This window comes from Centropristis striata, chromosome 20 (assembly GCF_030273125.1).
Source record: "Centropristis striata isolate RG_2023a ecotype Rhode Island chromosome 20, C.striata_1.0, whole genome shotgun sequence".
In the NCBI taxonomy this organism is placed as follows: Eukaryota; Metazoa; Chordata; class Actinopteri; order Perciformes; family Serranidae; genus Centropristis; species Centropristis striata.
Genome location: NC_081536.1, coordinates 13,179,015 through 13,198,456, shown reverse-complemented (window position 1 = coordinate 13,198,456; position 19,442 = coordinate 13,179,015). Strand labels below are relative to the sequence as shown.

The window sequence follows — 19,442 nt, the reverse complement described above, 5'->3', positions numbered from 1 at the left end:
CACCCTAAAGGACTCTCTGCCAGCATGTGATTAGATACGCATCTTTTCAAGCAATCTGGAGCAAGCAGCAGGATCTTGGCAAATAATATTAGTTCTGCATAATTCTCATTTTGTTAAAGCTCTTCCATCTTATTTTTGGATTCTGTTTCCATTCATAAGAGTTGGATGCTGCCGTGTCTTTGTGGATATATTTGTGTGTGCATTTGAGTGTCTCTGCCAGCAATGTGATCTAAGCAAACCTCGGGGACTGTGTCTACAATACTCTATCTATTGTAGTGATAGAGAAAGTGACTAATTTCTGCACATGTCATGACTCACAATGTCAAACAAGTGAAAGAAAATACGACTTACACCCCAAAAATAGCCTCATCAAAGTGATTTCACTCATTATGTTTCCTCTTTATCTAATGAAAAACATTTTTCTGTCCTTGGGAGCTTGCAAAGCATAAAAAAAACGTGAGCTTTTATCCCGGCTGCCTCCTTCTTTTTTTTTGTCATATTTGTGAATTTTTAAGTCAACCTTGTAAAAAATTCAAACCGAGAAAGACCTTGATCTGCTGGTGAACTGGAAGAGTTTGCTATTCTTGAAAGGAAAGAAAAGTGACAATATGGAACACCGAAGTGAGCTCTGAATGTTTAATATGAGCATTAAACACATGGTGCATTAAACATATGGGCTACAGTATGAGTCACTGCTGCATGACCACTTTGCACCAGAACCAAAGCAGTGTTGGCAACAGTAAACACCTACTGCATGACTGTACAGCATTGCCTAAAAATAAAAACAGGCTTTAATTTGAATACATTTGCAGTAACAAGTGATTCATGCTTTAGAATAAATTCACTAATATTTCCAGAGGGACTTGCATCGTTACTCTCTGGTGACTTAATAATAATAATATGTTTTTATCTCATGGATATCAGAATAGCACTTCTTTGTTCTTATAGTTGTCATAGCAATGCAAGTTTGATCGGATTCTACTCTTATGGAATGTAATATAGCACTAATACAACTCAATATACATGAAACATTGTACGTAGCATATCGTTTCTATATGTATGGTCAGAACATCTGATTATTTCTGTGCTTGTTTGGATCACATTCATCTCTTCAAGGCTTTTAGTGAAGAACTGTAAGCAGTTTTGCTTGGACTGGTCGAAAGCACTTTATTTGAATTATTGATAAACAATGAAATTATTAATAGCCCACAAATTGCAACATCAAACTAAATAAAACCGTGAATGGAAAATCAGTCATTTCCGTTTTGGAAGCCTGACCTTGAGGACCGAATCTAAGAGCTAATTATTCTCGGTTTGTGCATTAATACCAATTCTTATGTAATTAGCATAACTCCCAGCTTCACCATCCCGCGATAACACTCGCTGGGTTGCGCGCTCAGTCACGCACTCGCACGTGCATTCGCGCTCGTGCCTAGTCCTCCTGCCAGAGCCGTATAGTGTCGGTGTCCCACACAGCACGAGCAAACGGTTGTCGTTTTCAGCACGGGACAGACCCTGCACCCTCTCATTGCAACATGGCGACAGAGGTAAGAAATTCAGCTCTTCCGCTGCCTTTTTTTCTTTTAGTATTTTATCAACAAAACCCTGATTCTGTAGCTCCGTTTTTTTTCTTCTAAGAAATGCAGGTTGAGAAATGTGTTTTTAAATTTAATATTTAGCTTGTTGTGCCTCCGGTTTCTGTGGTTCAACGTGCTGAATGCTGCTTTAATTCAGCCAAATCAGCCGAGTGTTGTTGGCTTATTGTGAATTTAAAGTCGAGTAGCAGAGTCATGTCACGTTTCCTTTACGCATAGAAATATTTGTCATTCAGGAGCTTCAATTTCACTTACTTTCATCACACTTTATGAGCTCTGTAATAACAGGCATATCTCCTTAGAGTTTCTTCTTCCTTTTCCTTTTACCTTACATATTGTTTTTTCTTACGTTTTATTATTTTTTTAGTAAGAAACAGAAACCAATGTCACCCAGGTGAAGATTACACAGTAGGCTCAAAGCTGAGGAGCCTGGTGAGAGTGGTGATGATGATGGAGCAGTCAGCACCATGGACAGGGACAGTCTCTCCCTCTGTCTTTTCCTCTGTCATACTTATAAATTATCTTGACAAGCCTTCGCCCTTGCATTGTAAATGAGCCACATAATGAATCCGCTTTCCATATATTGCAATATATGTAATCAACATGACTGGCAATTCAGTTTAAGCATAAGATGCTCCATGACAGAATTGGTGACATTCTCACATAGTACAACTCCAAACAGCACCAACAGTGTTTTCTGGTGTATTTTTAGCCTCAGTAATGCCTGGTGGCTCTCAGGCCAGCAGCATGCCCCCACCCCCTCACCCCCCCTTCTGTCCTTGGTGATGTCACCATAATGCTGAAGACATAGCTGCTTTAGTTATCATAATAATGATCTCAATAGAGGAGACAGCCATTATAGCAAGTTTGAGCCAGCTTACACTTGTGCGAGCAATATGTGCAAGTAATGAGTGTAGCTAATGTGTGAGGTGCATCCGTATGTATTTGGATACGCATTAAAGCATCTAATTTATGATTGAGTGAAGTTGTAATTCAAGCGTAATGATGATGCAGGTAAAGGTGCAGTGGACAGTAAGCTGGACAGGATTCATAATTGTGTTTTTTTTCCCTGAGCCTGCAAGACATTGGCAGGATGGCCCTGATTTCCTCTGGTGGTCTGCCAGTACCGCTGTCCAAGCCCCATCAATTACACGCACATCACATGCTCGTGCATGCACACAAACACAGCATACACATGCACACAGTGTGTGCAACCATGATGGATTTAAAGTCCAAGGACCATCAATTATCCATGACATATTTAATGTGAACAGGCTACTGCAGTTTGTATCCATCAGAGATTGGAGTTTGAGATGAGCTGCAGAGTCAAAGCTTTTATCCAGCTGCCTCTCTCTCACTCTTTTATTATATTAGAACTTGTTCTCTGACATTTATTGTATGCCAAGTCAGCAAATGACTACGTTAAGTGACTGAGTTACACTCAGCTCATGCTGCAGACTGTTTGTGCTGCATGGACGATCTCTGGACCCATTAAGGTCCACTACTGCCAGATCCTCCTCTCAGTCTGTAGGCTAGCCCTGGCTCAAGTATTACACTGTTGACAAATAATGTGTCGGAGCATCTCAGAGGCTGGCACAGGCTCAGCTCTCCACTGAAACAATGCTCCACCTTATCCAAAAGAGATTTCCTCTTCCAGCTTTGGCCCTACAGCCACTGATCTTCCACCTAGATGTCATGGAAATGTGACTGTTCTGTCAACACTGTCGAAACCTCAATGATTTATAGACCTTTGGCTCGCCCAGCTTGGCTGCAGACATGAAAATGCTGCTCCCAATGGCTGAAAACCAGTTATATTATGAACAGATGAAAGGAGAGAGCTGCAAGAAAAATACAGAAAGAAACTTTGAGATGTTCAAACTCAGAGTGTATTTAGTGTGTTGTAATTGCGTGTGTGCCCTTTGCAATGCCTGCCCACTGGCAGCATCCACCCATGCTGTCGCTATGTGTTCCTTGAGTCGGAGTGACTAAACATGTCATGGCAATGAGAGTAACACAGACCCACAGATCCAAGCTGGAGGAAATAGATAGAGGGAGGCTATCAAAGTAATGACAAAGAAAATATGCTAAAAGTATTTTTGGGGGGTCATTAGAGGTCTTTGATGTATCATGTGTCATCTTTTTCTTCTAGTTTGAATTGAAGTAGAGTAATTTGGGTCTTCACCTTTTATTTGACTGGTCAGCCAGTGGCTACTTCCACTCATAAATTATGAAATGCATCATTTTTCAGGGTATTATTATATTGTTTCTATTTTTAGTTTGCTTTAATGCAGTGTTTTTATGAGCCACTAAACTGGCCTTCTTTAACTCATTCTGCTGTTTACTTCACCTCCTGTGTTTAATCAATGTGCAAACAAATCCAAAGCAAACTACAAGTAATGGATGTGTGGGTGGAAAGAGAAGTCAGACAGTGCCGCATAATGCAGAGCTTCTTAACAGAGTCCTGTGTGATCTGTATGACATTTTAACATTGCTGTCTGCTTGCGGACTATATTTAGACACAGTAATAGGCTGGATTTGAACCCTGATCTCCTACACAGAAAAGTAAACAGCAGCACTCTGCCAACAGAAAACATTTATCTTAAAGGCTTAAATGGACAAACATAAGACCGCTCCATCAGGAACATCAGCATCATGTGAGTCAAGAAATATTTATTGAAATCTTCTAGTAATAACTGTTGGCCTCCCGGTTATTCAGTTTGATGTCGATTGACCTTAAGCTGCAGAGAAGCACATGTTTGATAGGAAGAAAGTACCAAAATGTAGGAACAGATTCTACAAAAATCTACAAACCACCCAAGCAGAACAGATATGAGATATGAAATGACGTAGAATACACTGGCTCATACACAATTTACTGAGATGCATCAGTTTTGACCTTTAACCATGACCATTAGAGCAATCAGTTTTAACTCTGGAACACAAGCTTTCAAGTTCATTGTGATGATGATGGCGATGGGAGGGATGTCCTCTGAGGTCCAGTGTTTGAGCAAATAAATGGACTCAGTGTTTGATTGGCTGCCACAGAGACACATGACTCCTGCCTGCTTTGCTCAGCTGTGAGCTACATGTAGCACAGAGATGTAAGACAGAGCTCAGTAGGTCAGCAGCAAGTCAAAACACACGGTGATGTCCCACTGGCCTGAATGAACTACATGTGACTGTGCATGGCAGGCTGGCGAATTTCATTCTCAGTCTTTAAAACGTCTTTTTTCCTCTACCTAGCACTTTCTTTCTTTGCTTTTTTTCAATATACGTTGATTCATCCATCCTATTTTTACCTCTTTCCTTTCTTGGTCACTTCCATATTTTGTCATGTCTTTCTTCAAGGCTTTTAAATCCTTTTTTTCTTCTTTCCCTACATCTTTCTGTCTCTCTTTCTCCCCAACCCCCCCACCAGACCCCCCCCCCACCCCACCCCCTAATCTACTATTACTACTATTTGTTTGAAGTATTCACATTTAACCTACAAAAGTAAAAAGTTTAATGCAGGACTTCTACTTCCAAGAGAGCATTGTCCCCTGTGGTATTGCTACTTGCACACAAATTTCCATGTTTACTGTATATATTCACATATGCACACAACCTATTCTCACATTGATGAACAAAAAAACCTGTATAATCTTAATGAAAGTGACTCTCGGCCGGCTGATCCTAACTTAGATAAATGATTCTCAATCGTGTGCTGATAATTGCTTCTATTAATAGAGTGACTTGTTGTTCATCATGATGGCCGGGAGATAGTGCAGGGGGGAGGGGGAGGGGGGGCAGCATTAGAGAGACAGAGAAGACACAAAGAGAAGGATATTAAAAGCTCTGGCAGACAGAGAGATCTAGTGGCTGTGGGATGATTTTGACTTTTGGCTGATGAAAATAGCAGCTTGGATGCTATTCTTGGTTGTGAGTGATATACCCTATATTGAGATGAAAGGCTGGCACTGTAGTATGTCTGCTTACTTGTAAGTGACTCTCTCAGGCTCAAACATGCAGGTAACCTCATAAACAGAGACTCTGCTTGCTTTAAGTTATAACTGCAACAGCTCGCCAAACTACCATATCATATTATATCATAAGGCAACAGCTGCACAAATGTGGAACAAATTCTGTGAAATATGGAGTTTTTATTATACATGGCCGCCCATAAAGTTGGAATAAAATATTTTTTACTTCTTTCCATGAGATGATTGTGACGGTGTGATTTATTATTAACAAAGTGTATATCTTCTCAAAACGTTATTAATCAATCTCTTCCAAACATACCACAATGAAAATGAAACCATAATTAACAGAGGATTGTGTCTGAAAACAAAATTTTTCCAGCTTCATGGGCAACCGTGTATTATTTGAGAATCTGAAGTGAAAACATGCCTTTCTATCTGTTTCTATTTTCTCGCCCCCTTTTTGTTCATCCCTCGCTCCCTCCCTTTCTACTCCTACTGTATCTCTAATTACCATCCTCTTGAGGGGAGTAATTTAGCTCAGCAGGAGGCAAGTTACACTGGCCCACTTGCTCACTGCTGTATCCTTCTCAGGGGAATGACTGTTTGGGTGTAAAACACACCACTCACCACCAAAGTGCTGTAAAGGGGTGTCGTTCAAAGTCTTCGTTATTACTGCAATTGGGCCCACTGATGCTGGAGGAATGCAGCGGGTGCTGGCTACGCCTGGCTGCTGTTGATGTTATAACATAGAACCGTTGTCTCACTGTGTAGACCTGCTGCACCTGGGGCTGGTGGACAAAATCCTCTATCCACTTATATGTCATTTTATATCTCAATCACAATAAATATCACAATATAAATATCACAACTAAGAAAAGTTGGGATACTGGGTAAAAAAACAAGATGTATCAAAATTCATTTTCTTGGTGCAGTTGATAGAATAGAGGTCAGAATAGCAAATAACATCCTATTTGAATAACTGATGTGGATGATTATGTTTTCTCTAAAATCAATAAAAAAAACTGTCTATATGAATTAACCCTAAACAAATAAAATAATAAATAAACCCTAAAGCCTATTTTTTGTATACTCCTGTTTAAATAAAGTACTTTCTAACTGAAACAGAGTATTTCTCATTTAATTAAGAACTTTAGTGCAAAGTTAACAAAACAGTTCATGTGAAATTATAGGCTTAGGGCAAGGAGTTCATCAAGCCGAATTAATTAAGTAAATTCTGCACACTACTCACAATTTATTTTAATCAACATTTTGGTTCCAAGTGGACCTACACATTATTCTTTACTATGAATATGCAGAGAGAACCCTGTCCTGAGCTGTATAACTAACTACTGTTAAATGATATTCCCTCAAAATACTTCACATTAGATTTTATGACAAATTTCAGTTAGTATTTGCTTGTTATTATCAATTTAGACAACATAATTGTGTATCATAATATCTCAAAATATCATTTCATCACAATATAATTACATTGAAAGACTATAATTTATCATATTGAATATTTGCCGAGCCCTAGTTGCAGCTGTGTTGTCAGGTAAAAATACAACTAAGAACTACATGAAATACAGATATATGTATGTTTATATATGTATGTGTGTGTGTGTATATATATGTATATATATAGTATAATTTTATTTTTGTCCACAATTTAACACTTGTGCTTTTCTTCTGTTGTGAAGTTTCATAACCTTCAGGAGCTGAGGCACAGTGCGTCACTGGTAACAAAAGTGTTTGTCCAGAGAGACTACAGCGAAGGAACCGTCTGCCGCTTCCAGACCAAGTTCCCCTCAGAGCTAGACAACAGGGTGAGCACAAATACAGACACACACACACACACACACACACACACACACACACACAAGCACACATACATACACATCCAGGAAAATGTAATATATTGGCAAAAACCCCAACTCACCTGAAACAACACCCACACTCTCCTACAGAGAAAGAGTGATGGCTCAATATAGCTTAATAAGATTACAACAATTGTGTACCCTGGATGACAAAACACATGTGAATGATGGATATTGGCTTGTGCGTTAACTTTAACTTTTAAATAAACGCACACAGTCTTTCCACCCCATCCACAAATGGATACAGATTTTTGCAGCATGACCTTTAATATCCTGCAATAACTCTGCAGACAATAGCAGAAGTATTACAACTGTATTAAAAATCTTCTGTGTGTGCTTAGAAGAAAAGTGAAGCTAAAGTACACATATTAGGCACTGGGAAAGAATGTGCTGTTTTACTGCTCTTCTTTCTGTGCTGTAATAGTATCTGTGAATGTTATGATCGGGTATTGTTGTGGATTTGTCTTGTAATTAGCATCTGAAGCAGACAGTCCACATACACAGAGCAAGAAAGAAACACAAATAGAGAGAAATACAAAGGGAATGAGTACAAAGGGACCATTAGTAAACATTTTAAATATAAACGTCCTCTGTCAGATGCTCAAACCGCTGCACATCGATATCACACTTATGAGTAATTTTTAATTTAAGCCCCAAGTTTCTTCTTCAAGTGAGGGACGCTGATAAATTATTTGACAAAGTAGAAGTACTTTGGGTTGAGCAGAATGCAGCTGGTGTGTTTGGCAGACTGTTATAACTGAACAGCTTGCTCTCACGATATGCCAGAACACTTCTCACTTTCTCAGTCCTCATGGTGTGTGCATGCCTCCATATCTCTACCTGGATGTTTGTTTGTGTTGTAAGTAGATTGAGCGAACCTTGCTTGAGGAGACGGTGAAGACCCTGAACTCTTACTATGTGGAGGCCGAAAAAATTGGAGGTCAGTCATACCTGGAGGGATGTCTGGCCTGTGCAACAGCTTATATCGTCTTCCTCTGCATGGAGACGCGCTATGAAAAGGTAATAAACCTGTGTACACTTAAATTTTAGCAATCTAAATGGCCACTTGTGAACTATCAAGAGCTTTTACCTATACAGAGAGGTTTTAGCAGTGCAAAGATGGCTGCACATTGAGAAAAAAAAGAAATAGCATTTGGAAATGTAGTTACAATGGATGGATAAACAACAGATTGTAATTTTACATCACTGTTTGTGTTCTGATCAAACAAACAAGCTAAAATATGTAAATTCCTGAGTCTTAGATGAGTTGGGATGGGGTTTTTTTACTCAGCACATAGCCATGCTAGGTATTTCCCCCTGATTCCAGTCATTTTGCTAAAATAGGCCAAAGTGTATTTTTCACAGAAGACATTCTGGCATGTGACAATAGAAAAAGCACAGGTGTAAAAAATTCCATGTAGCTGCTTCAGTTTCAGGGTCGTGAAAATGTGCATGCTGGCTCACTGTCATACTATTTTGGCTTACACTTGAATAGAACAGAGCCATTGTTAATGTTATTAGTAACACCTGTGCTTGTCCTGATATGGAAAGTCTAAATATCTGCAGTGAAAAATGCCTAATGCCTTCTGGCTTTAGTTCCATACTTAATGCACACATATGAGAGTGGTGAAGACCTTTTCATCTTCTCTTCAAAAGAAAGCAAATATTTACCAAAATGCTGACTTATTCCTCTAAGCCTTCACAGCTTTTATAAATCTAATATTTCCTGAGAGCACACAAGCTTTGTTTTTATAGAGCTTGTTTTGGTATGGGTACTCTGTGTTTTGTTCTTTCTGAGGCTAAAATAGATTTTTTTTTTTAAATGGATCATTATTCCAGAGGCCACAGTCTCATAACTGTCTGTTAGGACAATTTATGGATCGCAGAGCAAACCTATGAAGCCTTAAGGGAAAAAACACTGTTTGTTGCAGTGGACTGTCTCATTAATATAGCAAAATAATAAATACCATACATCCTTTTTCTGACATGCATATCATGTTGAGGGTTGCAGGAGGATGTAGAGTCTATCCTAGCTTGTATTGGACAAGAGGCAGTGTACACCCTAGTAGGGTTATCCTGATACTAACTTTGATACAATACATTGAAAATATCAATATTCCAGGTGAAAAGGAACACTGACACTGACACTGAGGGCATAACTTTTCAGATTTTGAATAAAAGATGAATACAACAGAGCAATAACTTGACAACAAAGACTTTTCTGGGACTGTAATAAACCTAAACCATAATTTAAACTTTTTTTTCACATTAATGAGAACAATATTAATTGTAAGGCAATGCACATGTTCAATAGCCTCTGAGATTCTCACAAATTCAAAAGACAATAAGTGCAAGTAAAAGAAAAAACTGTGCAATCTTTAAGAAAAAATCACATGGAGGTTTTATCTGTTCCTATGGGCTATATGAAAAATGCTCTCGCGCCGCTGCTTCCTGTGCACCAACACTGCCATTTAAATTATTCTGAATCAATACATATCAAAAAATCAATATTTCTGATGACACTTCACCCTGGAAAGGTCGCCAGCCTTTCACACAACTAATACATATAAACAAACAAGCATTCACAACCAGAGGCTAAATTTATTACTCTTCAAATTTCATGCATGTAAGGAGGAAACCAAAACACCTGGTAGAAAGACTCACAGGCCCTGTGGGAACATGCAAACTGAAATTGAAAACTAAAATTGAATAGATCTGGATCCTCTTAGCGTGCGTCGTTGTATGAATATTTCATCTCAGCCATTATTCATTTACAGCTGGTTATTATAAGGCCATCCGCAAGACTAATTTACTGCCGTATTTTTATGGAAGCCAGCTCTCTCTCACACACACAAAAGCCTTCAGTTGTGTGTCCTAATGCACTCTGGCTCTCTGAGGTCTGAGTTAATAGTTATTTACACTGACACAGGGCAGCAGAGTAGAAAAAAAACAATAGAGATACAATCTGATTCTCTTTTTCATAATGTTCCTCTCAGCTGTCCATCCAGTTGCTTCTAAAAACCTGATCTTACACCCACACCTGTGTGCTGGTGGGCAACTGTAATAAGACATTTACTTTAGGTGCAACCAAGTTGTCCATCTTAAGAAAGGAAATGTGATTAAACCTCTGCACAGCTGTGTTGCAGCTTGTTGCTGCATGAGATGGAACAAGCATACATAACACTATCACACACACAGTGAGTTTGATTAATCTTTTTGTGACTGTGTGGGTATCTGCCGGTGTTTTAGATTCAACTAGAGTGGCGTGTCCCAGCATGCCTCTGAGTTCTGATCTCTGGCACATACAACATTCATCTGTTGCATTTTGTAAACATTTCGCTATCAAAGCAGTACAGAGGTACTGAAAGCTTGACCAAGAAGTACAAAAAGACTGTGTTGAAGCCATGCCCAAACGGCCTGCTCCTTTCATCTCCCTGTCAGCTGGATACCGCTCCATTGAGACACAAAGATGCTATCAGCCCCACAGGAGAGTTGTTTATTTACTTTTTTAAGTTAATCATCTCGGTTGAGTGACGTTACGACTGCCGATGATCAAATATACCCACCCAAGTTGCTGATAAAGACGCCACACACCAGTGAGCGTGGATCAGTGTGCACATTCATTGGAGCCCTTGATGCTTAAATCTCACCCAATCAAAGGACACTGATTGCTCCCAGCATGTTAGAACAGATACATGTGCACAGAAGCATTCATAAAGCTTCCCTCACGCATTCTATGTGCCCTCCATCTCAGTTTTTTTGTTCTTCTATTATTCACAAGAATGTGGCCGCACATATGGGGCTCACTCAGACACATGCATACACATAAAACTCCATTTATATTGTACTTGGTGACATAAACAACCTTTATTCTAGCAGAAGAATAAACACTCGTGGCATGCATGTGAAACAGACTGTGACACCTTCGCTTCTTAGGCAATACACACACGCTCACAAAGCTTTTCCCAGAAGGGCTGTCACAGACATGCCGGTACAACAGCGGCACAGCTTGTGTACTTGACTGTCATATTGTTAAACTGAAGAGGATTGAACTGCCCAGAGAGTTTGCTAGCAGTGAAAGGATTGGCCTTTTCCCTGGACCACAGTAAACCTATTAGTCAGGGCTCAGTGTGTCTCTTCTTCTTCTCTCTGATGCTCCGTTCTCTTTGATGGAGTTTATAACAAAGACACGTTTGTGTTGTACAGTTGCATAGGATCTTTCATTGTTCCAAGCTGAATATTGATTGCTTTCTGATTAGGTGTACTTGACATAGATCTGACTGATTTAAAGCAGCACAATGGCGCAAACCACTGCCTTTTGATGGCTTTTTAAATGGTTTCTCACTGAAGAATTTCATGTCTTGTTTGCTCCCAGATTGTAACAATTTCCAGACATTTCGTTGGAAAAGTCTCTTCTTCTCCTTCTTCTTCTTCTTCTTTTTCTTTTTCTTCTTCTTCCTGTGGGAGACAGAAACAAGGATTCTTCTGTGGTTTAGTCTCCACTAGCAGGGGTCACTATATTAGCAGCTGTGCCTGCAGCTGTAACAGGCTTTTGACATCCCAGAGGAGCGCTGCTCAGTGTGTTGCTCAGTCTCTATTGTTTTAATCTCTCAAGGCTGAGTGCTGCAGTGACCTTTAGTTAACTTACAAAAGAGGAAGTGAAAGTGTCATGTTCAATAAATCAGACGTAACAGTGTTACATCCCAATACAGCATACTTCAAAGGATTATTGTAGCATGTAACATGGATCCAATTTTTGTTGTTTTAAACAATTCATTGATAAAAGGAAGTTGGACTGGTAAAGAAACACAAGTGATCAGACAGTCATACAGGTTTTAAACAATCCCCTTGGTTTGTCAGGTTGTCAGCCATCAATTTGTTTTACCTTGTAATAATTATGTAAATAATATGGCTCACTGTTTGCTCATTAAAACTTGTCTGATTGCTTTTGTTTATCTTCCATTTGGACTTTGTTTTTGCAATGTTGCATGTTCTCAGCTCTAAACAATTAACTTGGCGTCTGGAAACTAATGCCAATGCTAGAAAGCAACAGCATTTTTCTTTAAATATACAGTAGAATAAACCGTATGTACCAGAGGTGGAACCAAGTCATTGTTTCGCAAGTCACAAGTAAGTCTAAAGTCCCAAGTCCTAAACTTTGAGTTTCAAATACTAATCAAGTCATTATGTGTTCTTCAGCAAATGTAATGGAATTTTAACCACAGGGTAATAATATATTGAATATAGAATAAATTTTGAATGCTTTTAACATTAGTATTTATTTCTAAAACAAGTTTGTTAAATAATGAGCGACTGAATTTAATCATAAAAACAAATAATGCTGACATTGCCTTCTAATAGCCTATAGCATAGCTTGGAGAAATGAATGAATGCTCAAATGAAGTCATGAGTCATTGGTGTTAAAGTCCGAGTCAAGTCTAAAGTCATCGAATTTGTGACTCCGGGTTAACTTGAGTCCAAATCATCTTGCTCGAGTCCACACTGCTATGTAATGGTATGGGTTTTTTTCTTTAAAGGTCCTAAATTGTAAAAAGTGAGATTTCCATGTCTTCTTTTAATATAAAACAGGTCTAGGTGATACGTAAGTACTGTGAAAGTATCAAAGCACTCAATGCACACAGCACATACTCAGATACTGTGCCTTTAAATGAGCCGTCAGAATTTCTGTAAGGTTGTGATGTCACAACTATACTATAAATATGTAGAAAGTGCTGCAGTGTTGTCACAGTCATCCCCCCTGCAGTGGCATTGTAGAAACAAATGAATAGAGGTATATTCAGACAGACAGTACTCTCTTTTTGAACCTGAAAAATGAGCATAATGTGTCCCCTTTAAGTGATACAAATGTGTGTTGTTTCAGTACAGACACGCAGATGTGGTAAAGATTAGGAGTGGTGACAGCTCTCTCAGTGTACATGAGGCCCAGTGGAGCGTGGGGTAGCTGATTGACATGGTTAGGCTCAGTTTACGAGAGGCATGGCACATCAGTGTTGTTGGTGTCCACAGAGGCATAGCTGAGGGTGAATAAGCTGCTCTAATGATGCCACTTTAGCTAATATCTGTCCATTTAGCAGCAGCAGGCATCAGTCATCCGGTTGCTATCAGCAGCAACAAGGGACACATCACAGTGCTTAGGTTTTCTTAAACACTCATCGTCTCCAGGGCAAACTGTGTGTGTAGTTGTAATGCGTAGGAGAATGTATACAGACATGCTTGTTTGAATTTGTGTGCCAAGGCACGGTCTGAACTCAGTGCTCAGCTTCACTCCACTGCTTTTCTGTGGTTTTTAGCACATTTGATGCAATACTCACTTGCAAAACTGAGAAATAAGTACAGTGCCAATGCAATCCAAATAAACTGTCCACCTCACATTTTAGAGTGCTTCCAAACTACCCTGACAGTTAACCAAGGCATGACATTTAGCCTGAGAGAGCCATCTTTGGAATTAGGAACTAAAGCTTCCAAATGGAAAACTTCAAAAAGAGAAAAGCTCAAGCTAGTCAATTTTAGTAATTCAATTCATACAGCCTTGCTTGACATGAGTGGCCTGGAACTATGTCTAAAAATAACTGCTGTACTTAGAGCATAATGGAATTACTTTGAGTTTAGATTATAATGTTCAGGAAAAATAAAGACGGGCAATGACTCGAGAGAGTCAGTATCCTATGCGTATGCTAACTATGTGCAGAAGGTCTGCAAACTCATTTCTTCCATTTTTCAGTTTTTCCAGCCAAGACAGCTCAGGAGGAGGTTAAAGTTGCTGCAGCCCTGCCCTTGTTTAGCCTCTTTTTTTATGTACAATGTCTACAGAGTTCACTTTTAAAAGTAATGTGCAGGTAATGGATCCACAGTTAGAAGTCCTGTTCGGATGATTTTCTGCTATATTAATGTTTTGCTCATGTTTTTTAGATTGCCATTATGCCTCCAATGGTTCTAATCAAATCTGGATTATCTCCAAATGTATCTTTTTCAACCCCTTCCAACCCCCTGTTTTACTGCAGGTCCTGAAGAAAATATCAGGCTACATCCAGGAGCAGAACGAGAAGATCTACGCTCCCAGAGGTCTGCTGCTCACAGACCCCATAGAGAGAGGAATGAGGGTTGTATCTTTTGCTCATCTGTGTATAACAAATAGATAAATGTCCCAAATGGGACAGTCAGACACATAAAGAAGAGTGAGAGGAGGCGACTGTAGTTTAGAAATTGCAGTCAAAAGTGGAAGGTCACCAGTTAGACATCTGGGTTGGGTAAACGAATAAGAAATACCTCCTCTTTCTCATAAATTACCATCAATGTACCCTTGAACAAGGCACTTAAACTCCAGCTGCTGCAGAGTAGCTGTTCATTGGCCAACTGTCATTCCCAGGAGTAAATCTGAAGCAGGACAGGGCTGAAAAAAGCATGCATGCTCCGTCAAATGTCCTTTGATAAGAAAAGGTGAAAAGAACCAGGGTGATGTGATGAATCAGCAGCCTAAGGTGTTTATGCACTAGTGATGTTTTTTTTGCTCAAGCTTGTTCTGTTTCATCATTCAAAAATAAGGATCAACTATCACATCATATGTTCTTTTATGGTTTTCAAGTGGCCAGATGTGTGCCTGTCTTTGTCAGTCGGAGTGATCCCTGCATGTAGTTCATGTAGTTGATTCCTCATGTAGTTAAAAAGCAGAAAGAGAAAGAGAGAATGTGTCCAGTAGACCATCACAGAGAACTGGCCCAGGCCTGGCTCAAAGAACAGGCTCCAAGTCACAGGGCCAAGCCATTACCAACACTTATTAGTCAATACACTCCTATACAATATGGTCTCTGTTTGTGAAGTGTAGTTAGAAACCTCATTCTCCCGTAGAACAGCATAGCAGTTTAGTATTAAAGCAAAGTTGAAATTGGCAAGCTAGCTAGCTAAGTAGCCAGCCGTCCATCTCACAAGCAGTGATTGACAGATTGGCTCTGATTGGTTGATTTCATTCAGGTGCTGTTAGGAGCACTAGGAGGAACCAGGGGAACCAGATTTTTTCACAAATTACCTAAATTACTGTAACATATTCTCATGAAGAAGTTCCTATGATTTCCTAAGAAATCTCTTGCAGCACGATTTGTATGATGTCCGGCGAAATATGACACGTGATGACAGCTCTATTCAAAACATTGCTGATGTGACTCCAAGACGTTGTTGACACGTGATGACCACTGTTGTACACTAAACCCTTAATTAACGTATACTATTATCTTCTGTCTCACCACTTCAGCTGAACAGTTGAACTGGTATCAGTGGGCTTACTGAGCCAGGCGCCTGCTCTCTCTCCTCTCTGCTGTCAGTGCCTCCAGACTCACCAGGCTGTGGGGAGTTACTGGAAATGGCCCCAAATATAATTAGTTATTTTAAAACATTTGGCAGCTTCAGCCTCAAGGGACTGCGACCTCGTATCACTCAGCCTCTTCTATGCACTCTCTGCACTCCCTGCACTCATTGCATTGCCTCTGTGCATTGCTTGTTGGCACCTACGTCTTATCGGACTCAACCTTAGCCTCATGGAACTTACTCATGTTCTTATCTTCTGACTAGATCTTTGCTTGAGTCTTATGAACCCTCAGATATACGTCACTTAAATAAGAATGAAAGCGTCTGCTTAATTTGAAATGAGATTAACTATATTAGGTTGTTAAGGGGTGGTCCTAAAGGACTGGACCAAAAGTAATCAACTGAGAGTGACTGATAGATGCACGACCAAACCACAGTGGGCAACAGCACTTTTATATATTTTTATATGCATATTTTGAATTGCATTGACCCATTTGTCAAGCGGCCCACTGGGAAAACTCTCAGTAGTCCCAATGGCCAGTCCGACTGCTGATAACTGTCAGGATATAGTGATAATTTCAGCCAATTTGATTTTTTTTTTTTCATAAAGGTTATCTCCTGAACCTTTAAGGACCAATTTAAATTAATTCTTGTGTTGAAGCTGGTTTTATGCTCATGATATTGGGACCTATGAGACAAGGGTCCATAGTTCAAACTGCAGATTGCCTGTACCACCCTTGAGTGGGTAAATCAGCACATTACACTCATCTTCATCTTGTCATTAGCTGTTCAAGATTCTGATTCTGAGATTCTCCCTTTTGAACAAAAACAAGATGCAATTGTATTTGGAGTACCTTGGAGATGACTCTGAGACAGGAGATGAGCAGTATTCAATTAGAAAGCATCAGAAAATCTGAGACACAGAGTGAAGAAAGCAACAGACACACACAGTGATTCCTTGTGTGTTTTTGTTGGATTTTGCAATCATAAAGTAATTGATCTCTCCAAATGGAAATCCCATGAGTGCGCCTCATCTGACATCAGTTGTTTATGTGACCATGGCAGCTACATGTCGAAGTATCCTTGAGCAAGATACTGAACCCCAAATAGCTCCCGATGCTGCATTCATCGGTGTGTGAATGAATTCCCAATGGTGGCAGGTGGCACCAGTGTGCCCTGGTAGCCTCAGCCACCAGTATGAATGTGTGTGTGAATGGGTGAATGAGCGTAGTGTGTAGTGTAAAGCCCTTTGGATAAAATCGCTATATAAGTGCACCCCATTTACCATTTACCATTTTACCATGTTGTGCACCCCCACATTAACATGACAACACTCTGGGATAAAATATGTAGTGAGCAGTAAAGAATCTTGTGGACTCTGTGAGTGAGCAAAGGGTTTGGATATGACAGGATCCAGGGCTTGTTGTCAGGGATTGTGAAATTTTATCTGCCAGCACTTTCCCAACCCTGTATTTTAATACTCTCTCCATCATGATGATCCTTGACACTTTCCGTGTCCTCAGCTAGAGATCAGTGTGTTTGAAGACCGGGGCTCGGGCAGCTCCAGTCCCAGCAGCAGCATGTCGTCTGCAGGCAGCAGCGCTCGGTGACTGGAGGGGCAGCGCCAGGCTTACGGGTACCACCACAGGGGCAGCGGGACGCTCACCAACATCCGCATGCTGAAACATGAGAGCACCAGGTTCTAAAACCAGTGAAGAGAAAAAAGGCATGGAGGTGATCCACAGCATTCACACACTCCCTGCTGGGGCCTCGGACGTACCACCTCGAGAACAGGAGCTGTCTTACACAAACACACTGGATTACAGAATAAACACAAGTGCAACAGAACCCACACAGGCAATAGACACATGTACAAGCCAGAGTGTCTATGAGGGAATATCTTTCACTCTCCAACAGCTTTCCAAACCAAAATAATCACGATTTTTTTTGTTCCAATTTTTATTTTCGCTCTTTCTCTCATTCCATCACGTCTGTTTCCATGAGTCACAGCATCTCGGTTATACAGCTGATTCAGTGGGCTTATCCTTGATTACACTGGATGTCAATGCTTGATTGTTTGCAGGGGGGTCACTGTCACTATGTCTATCTGCTGACGTGCTGCCAATGTAGTCTTAGGTCTGTGCAGCAGCTCTCAAGGAGGAAAACTCCCAGCCTCCTGGGAGACCCAATGTTCCCCGGTCTCGCTGAATGATTGCATTCATTTCAGCTGGTTGGGGTCAAGCTGCTTCGAATGCTGGCAAATTGTGCTTGCTGCGGGACCGCTCGGTTCTATGCTCCGTTCACATGCATTTGGCTTCAGTATCAAACGGCTGACAGAGAGCACCTTGGATTATTTATCCTTCTTATTCACAGCAGTGGATTCTAGTGATCCACATCACAGCTGTAGGTCACACTCCTACGCACACACACACACACACACATACACACACACACACACACACACACACACACACTCTCTCCTACGCACACATTCAAATGTACACTACCATGCCCAAGCACTCGTACAGTCACTAGCAGGGGACATGCACACCCATGCATAAATACACACACAACTGTGGCTTGTGGCCATGCGTTCCTGCACACAGATTCTGGCAGACATGGAGATGGAGTCGACCTAGCCAGACTATATTCTCTGTGGTCTCAGCTCATTGGGAATGCAAGCAAACCCAGGCCCTGTAGGACCGCGCTCTTTCCCCTGGTAGTGTGTACATGCATCTGGTGTGTTGTACGAGTGTGTGTGTCTGTGTCTTCAGTCCTTGCACTACCGAGTGTGAGATCAAAGCTTGCTGATCATTAGTGAGATGAAAGCTTGCTGATTCTTAAGGAGACAACAAAGAGCAAAAGATCACATTAAAAAAGAACACAGTGTATTTTAAGCAGTACGGGTGTTAATTGACAGGAATGACAGGAGCGTGTCAGAGAAGACAAGCACACAGTTCAATACCTGAACCTTTATTAGTCCGTCCACCCTGCTCTTGTAGCTGCAGATTATTTATAATCATTCAAAATGCTAAATTAAAACTGCAATCATCAAAAAATAAATGCGTAAAACACTGGTTTCTAATCTGGTGGTCCTGACCTCCACTCGGGGCTTCACAGCAAGTTGCGAGGCCTCCTTCACTCTTAAGTGGTGTTTTTTTGGGGGGGTTTTCTGTATTTATAGTTGGCTTATATCTCACCATTTGTTTCATTTCTTTGAATAAAACATAATGAAAATGTTGCTTTTAAAGTTTGGATTATTATCTCAGATATAAACTTTAAATTAAAAGTCACAGAATAAGGACATGGTGAAGACCTGAACACAAGCTTTAATCACAGAGGTTTCCCTCTCTGCTAAACATCGTGAATTAGATAAATACAAGGTTAAAACAACCAACGGCCAATAGAACAATGGCCAAGCATCAGGGAGAATAAAACATTTAATTTGTCAAAAAATAAACCTATTAAGTATGTATGATTGTAAAAAATGACCAAAAATTATACATTTTGTTAAGCATTGAATATATTATAAAATATGTCAGTTTTTCTTAATGATAAGAAAAGGGGGTCATGTAAGGAAAACAGTTGGGAACCAGTGATTTATACTTGTATTTGACATGCACACAACAAGATGAAGAAATAGAGATGAGTACAGATTTAAAATGTCTATATTGTAGAAATCTTTCAGTTCA

The 19,442-nt window shown here is 40.1% G+C and overlaps 1 protein-coding gene across 1 annotated transcript; it reads left to right on the top strand.

The window, feature by feature from the left end:
* Positions 1–1,451: 1,451 nt before the first annotated feature.
* Positions 1,452–17,360, top strand: golga7bb (golgin A7 family, member Bb). The gene is made up of 5 exons (XM_059359029.1): positions 1,452–1,547; positions 7,255–7,380; positions 8,299–8,451; positions 14,454–14,555; positions 17,274–17,360. The coding sequence occupies exons 1-5, from the start codon at positions 1,536–1,538 to the stop codon at positions 17,358–17,360; spliced, it is 480 nt and encodes a 159-aa protein (XP_059215012.1). The 5' UTR covers positions 1,452–1,535.
* Positions 17,361–19,442: the final 2,082 nt, after the last annotated feature.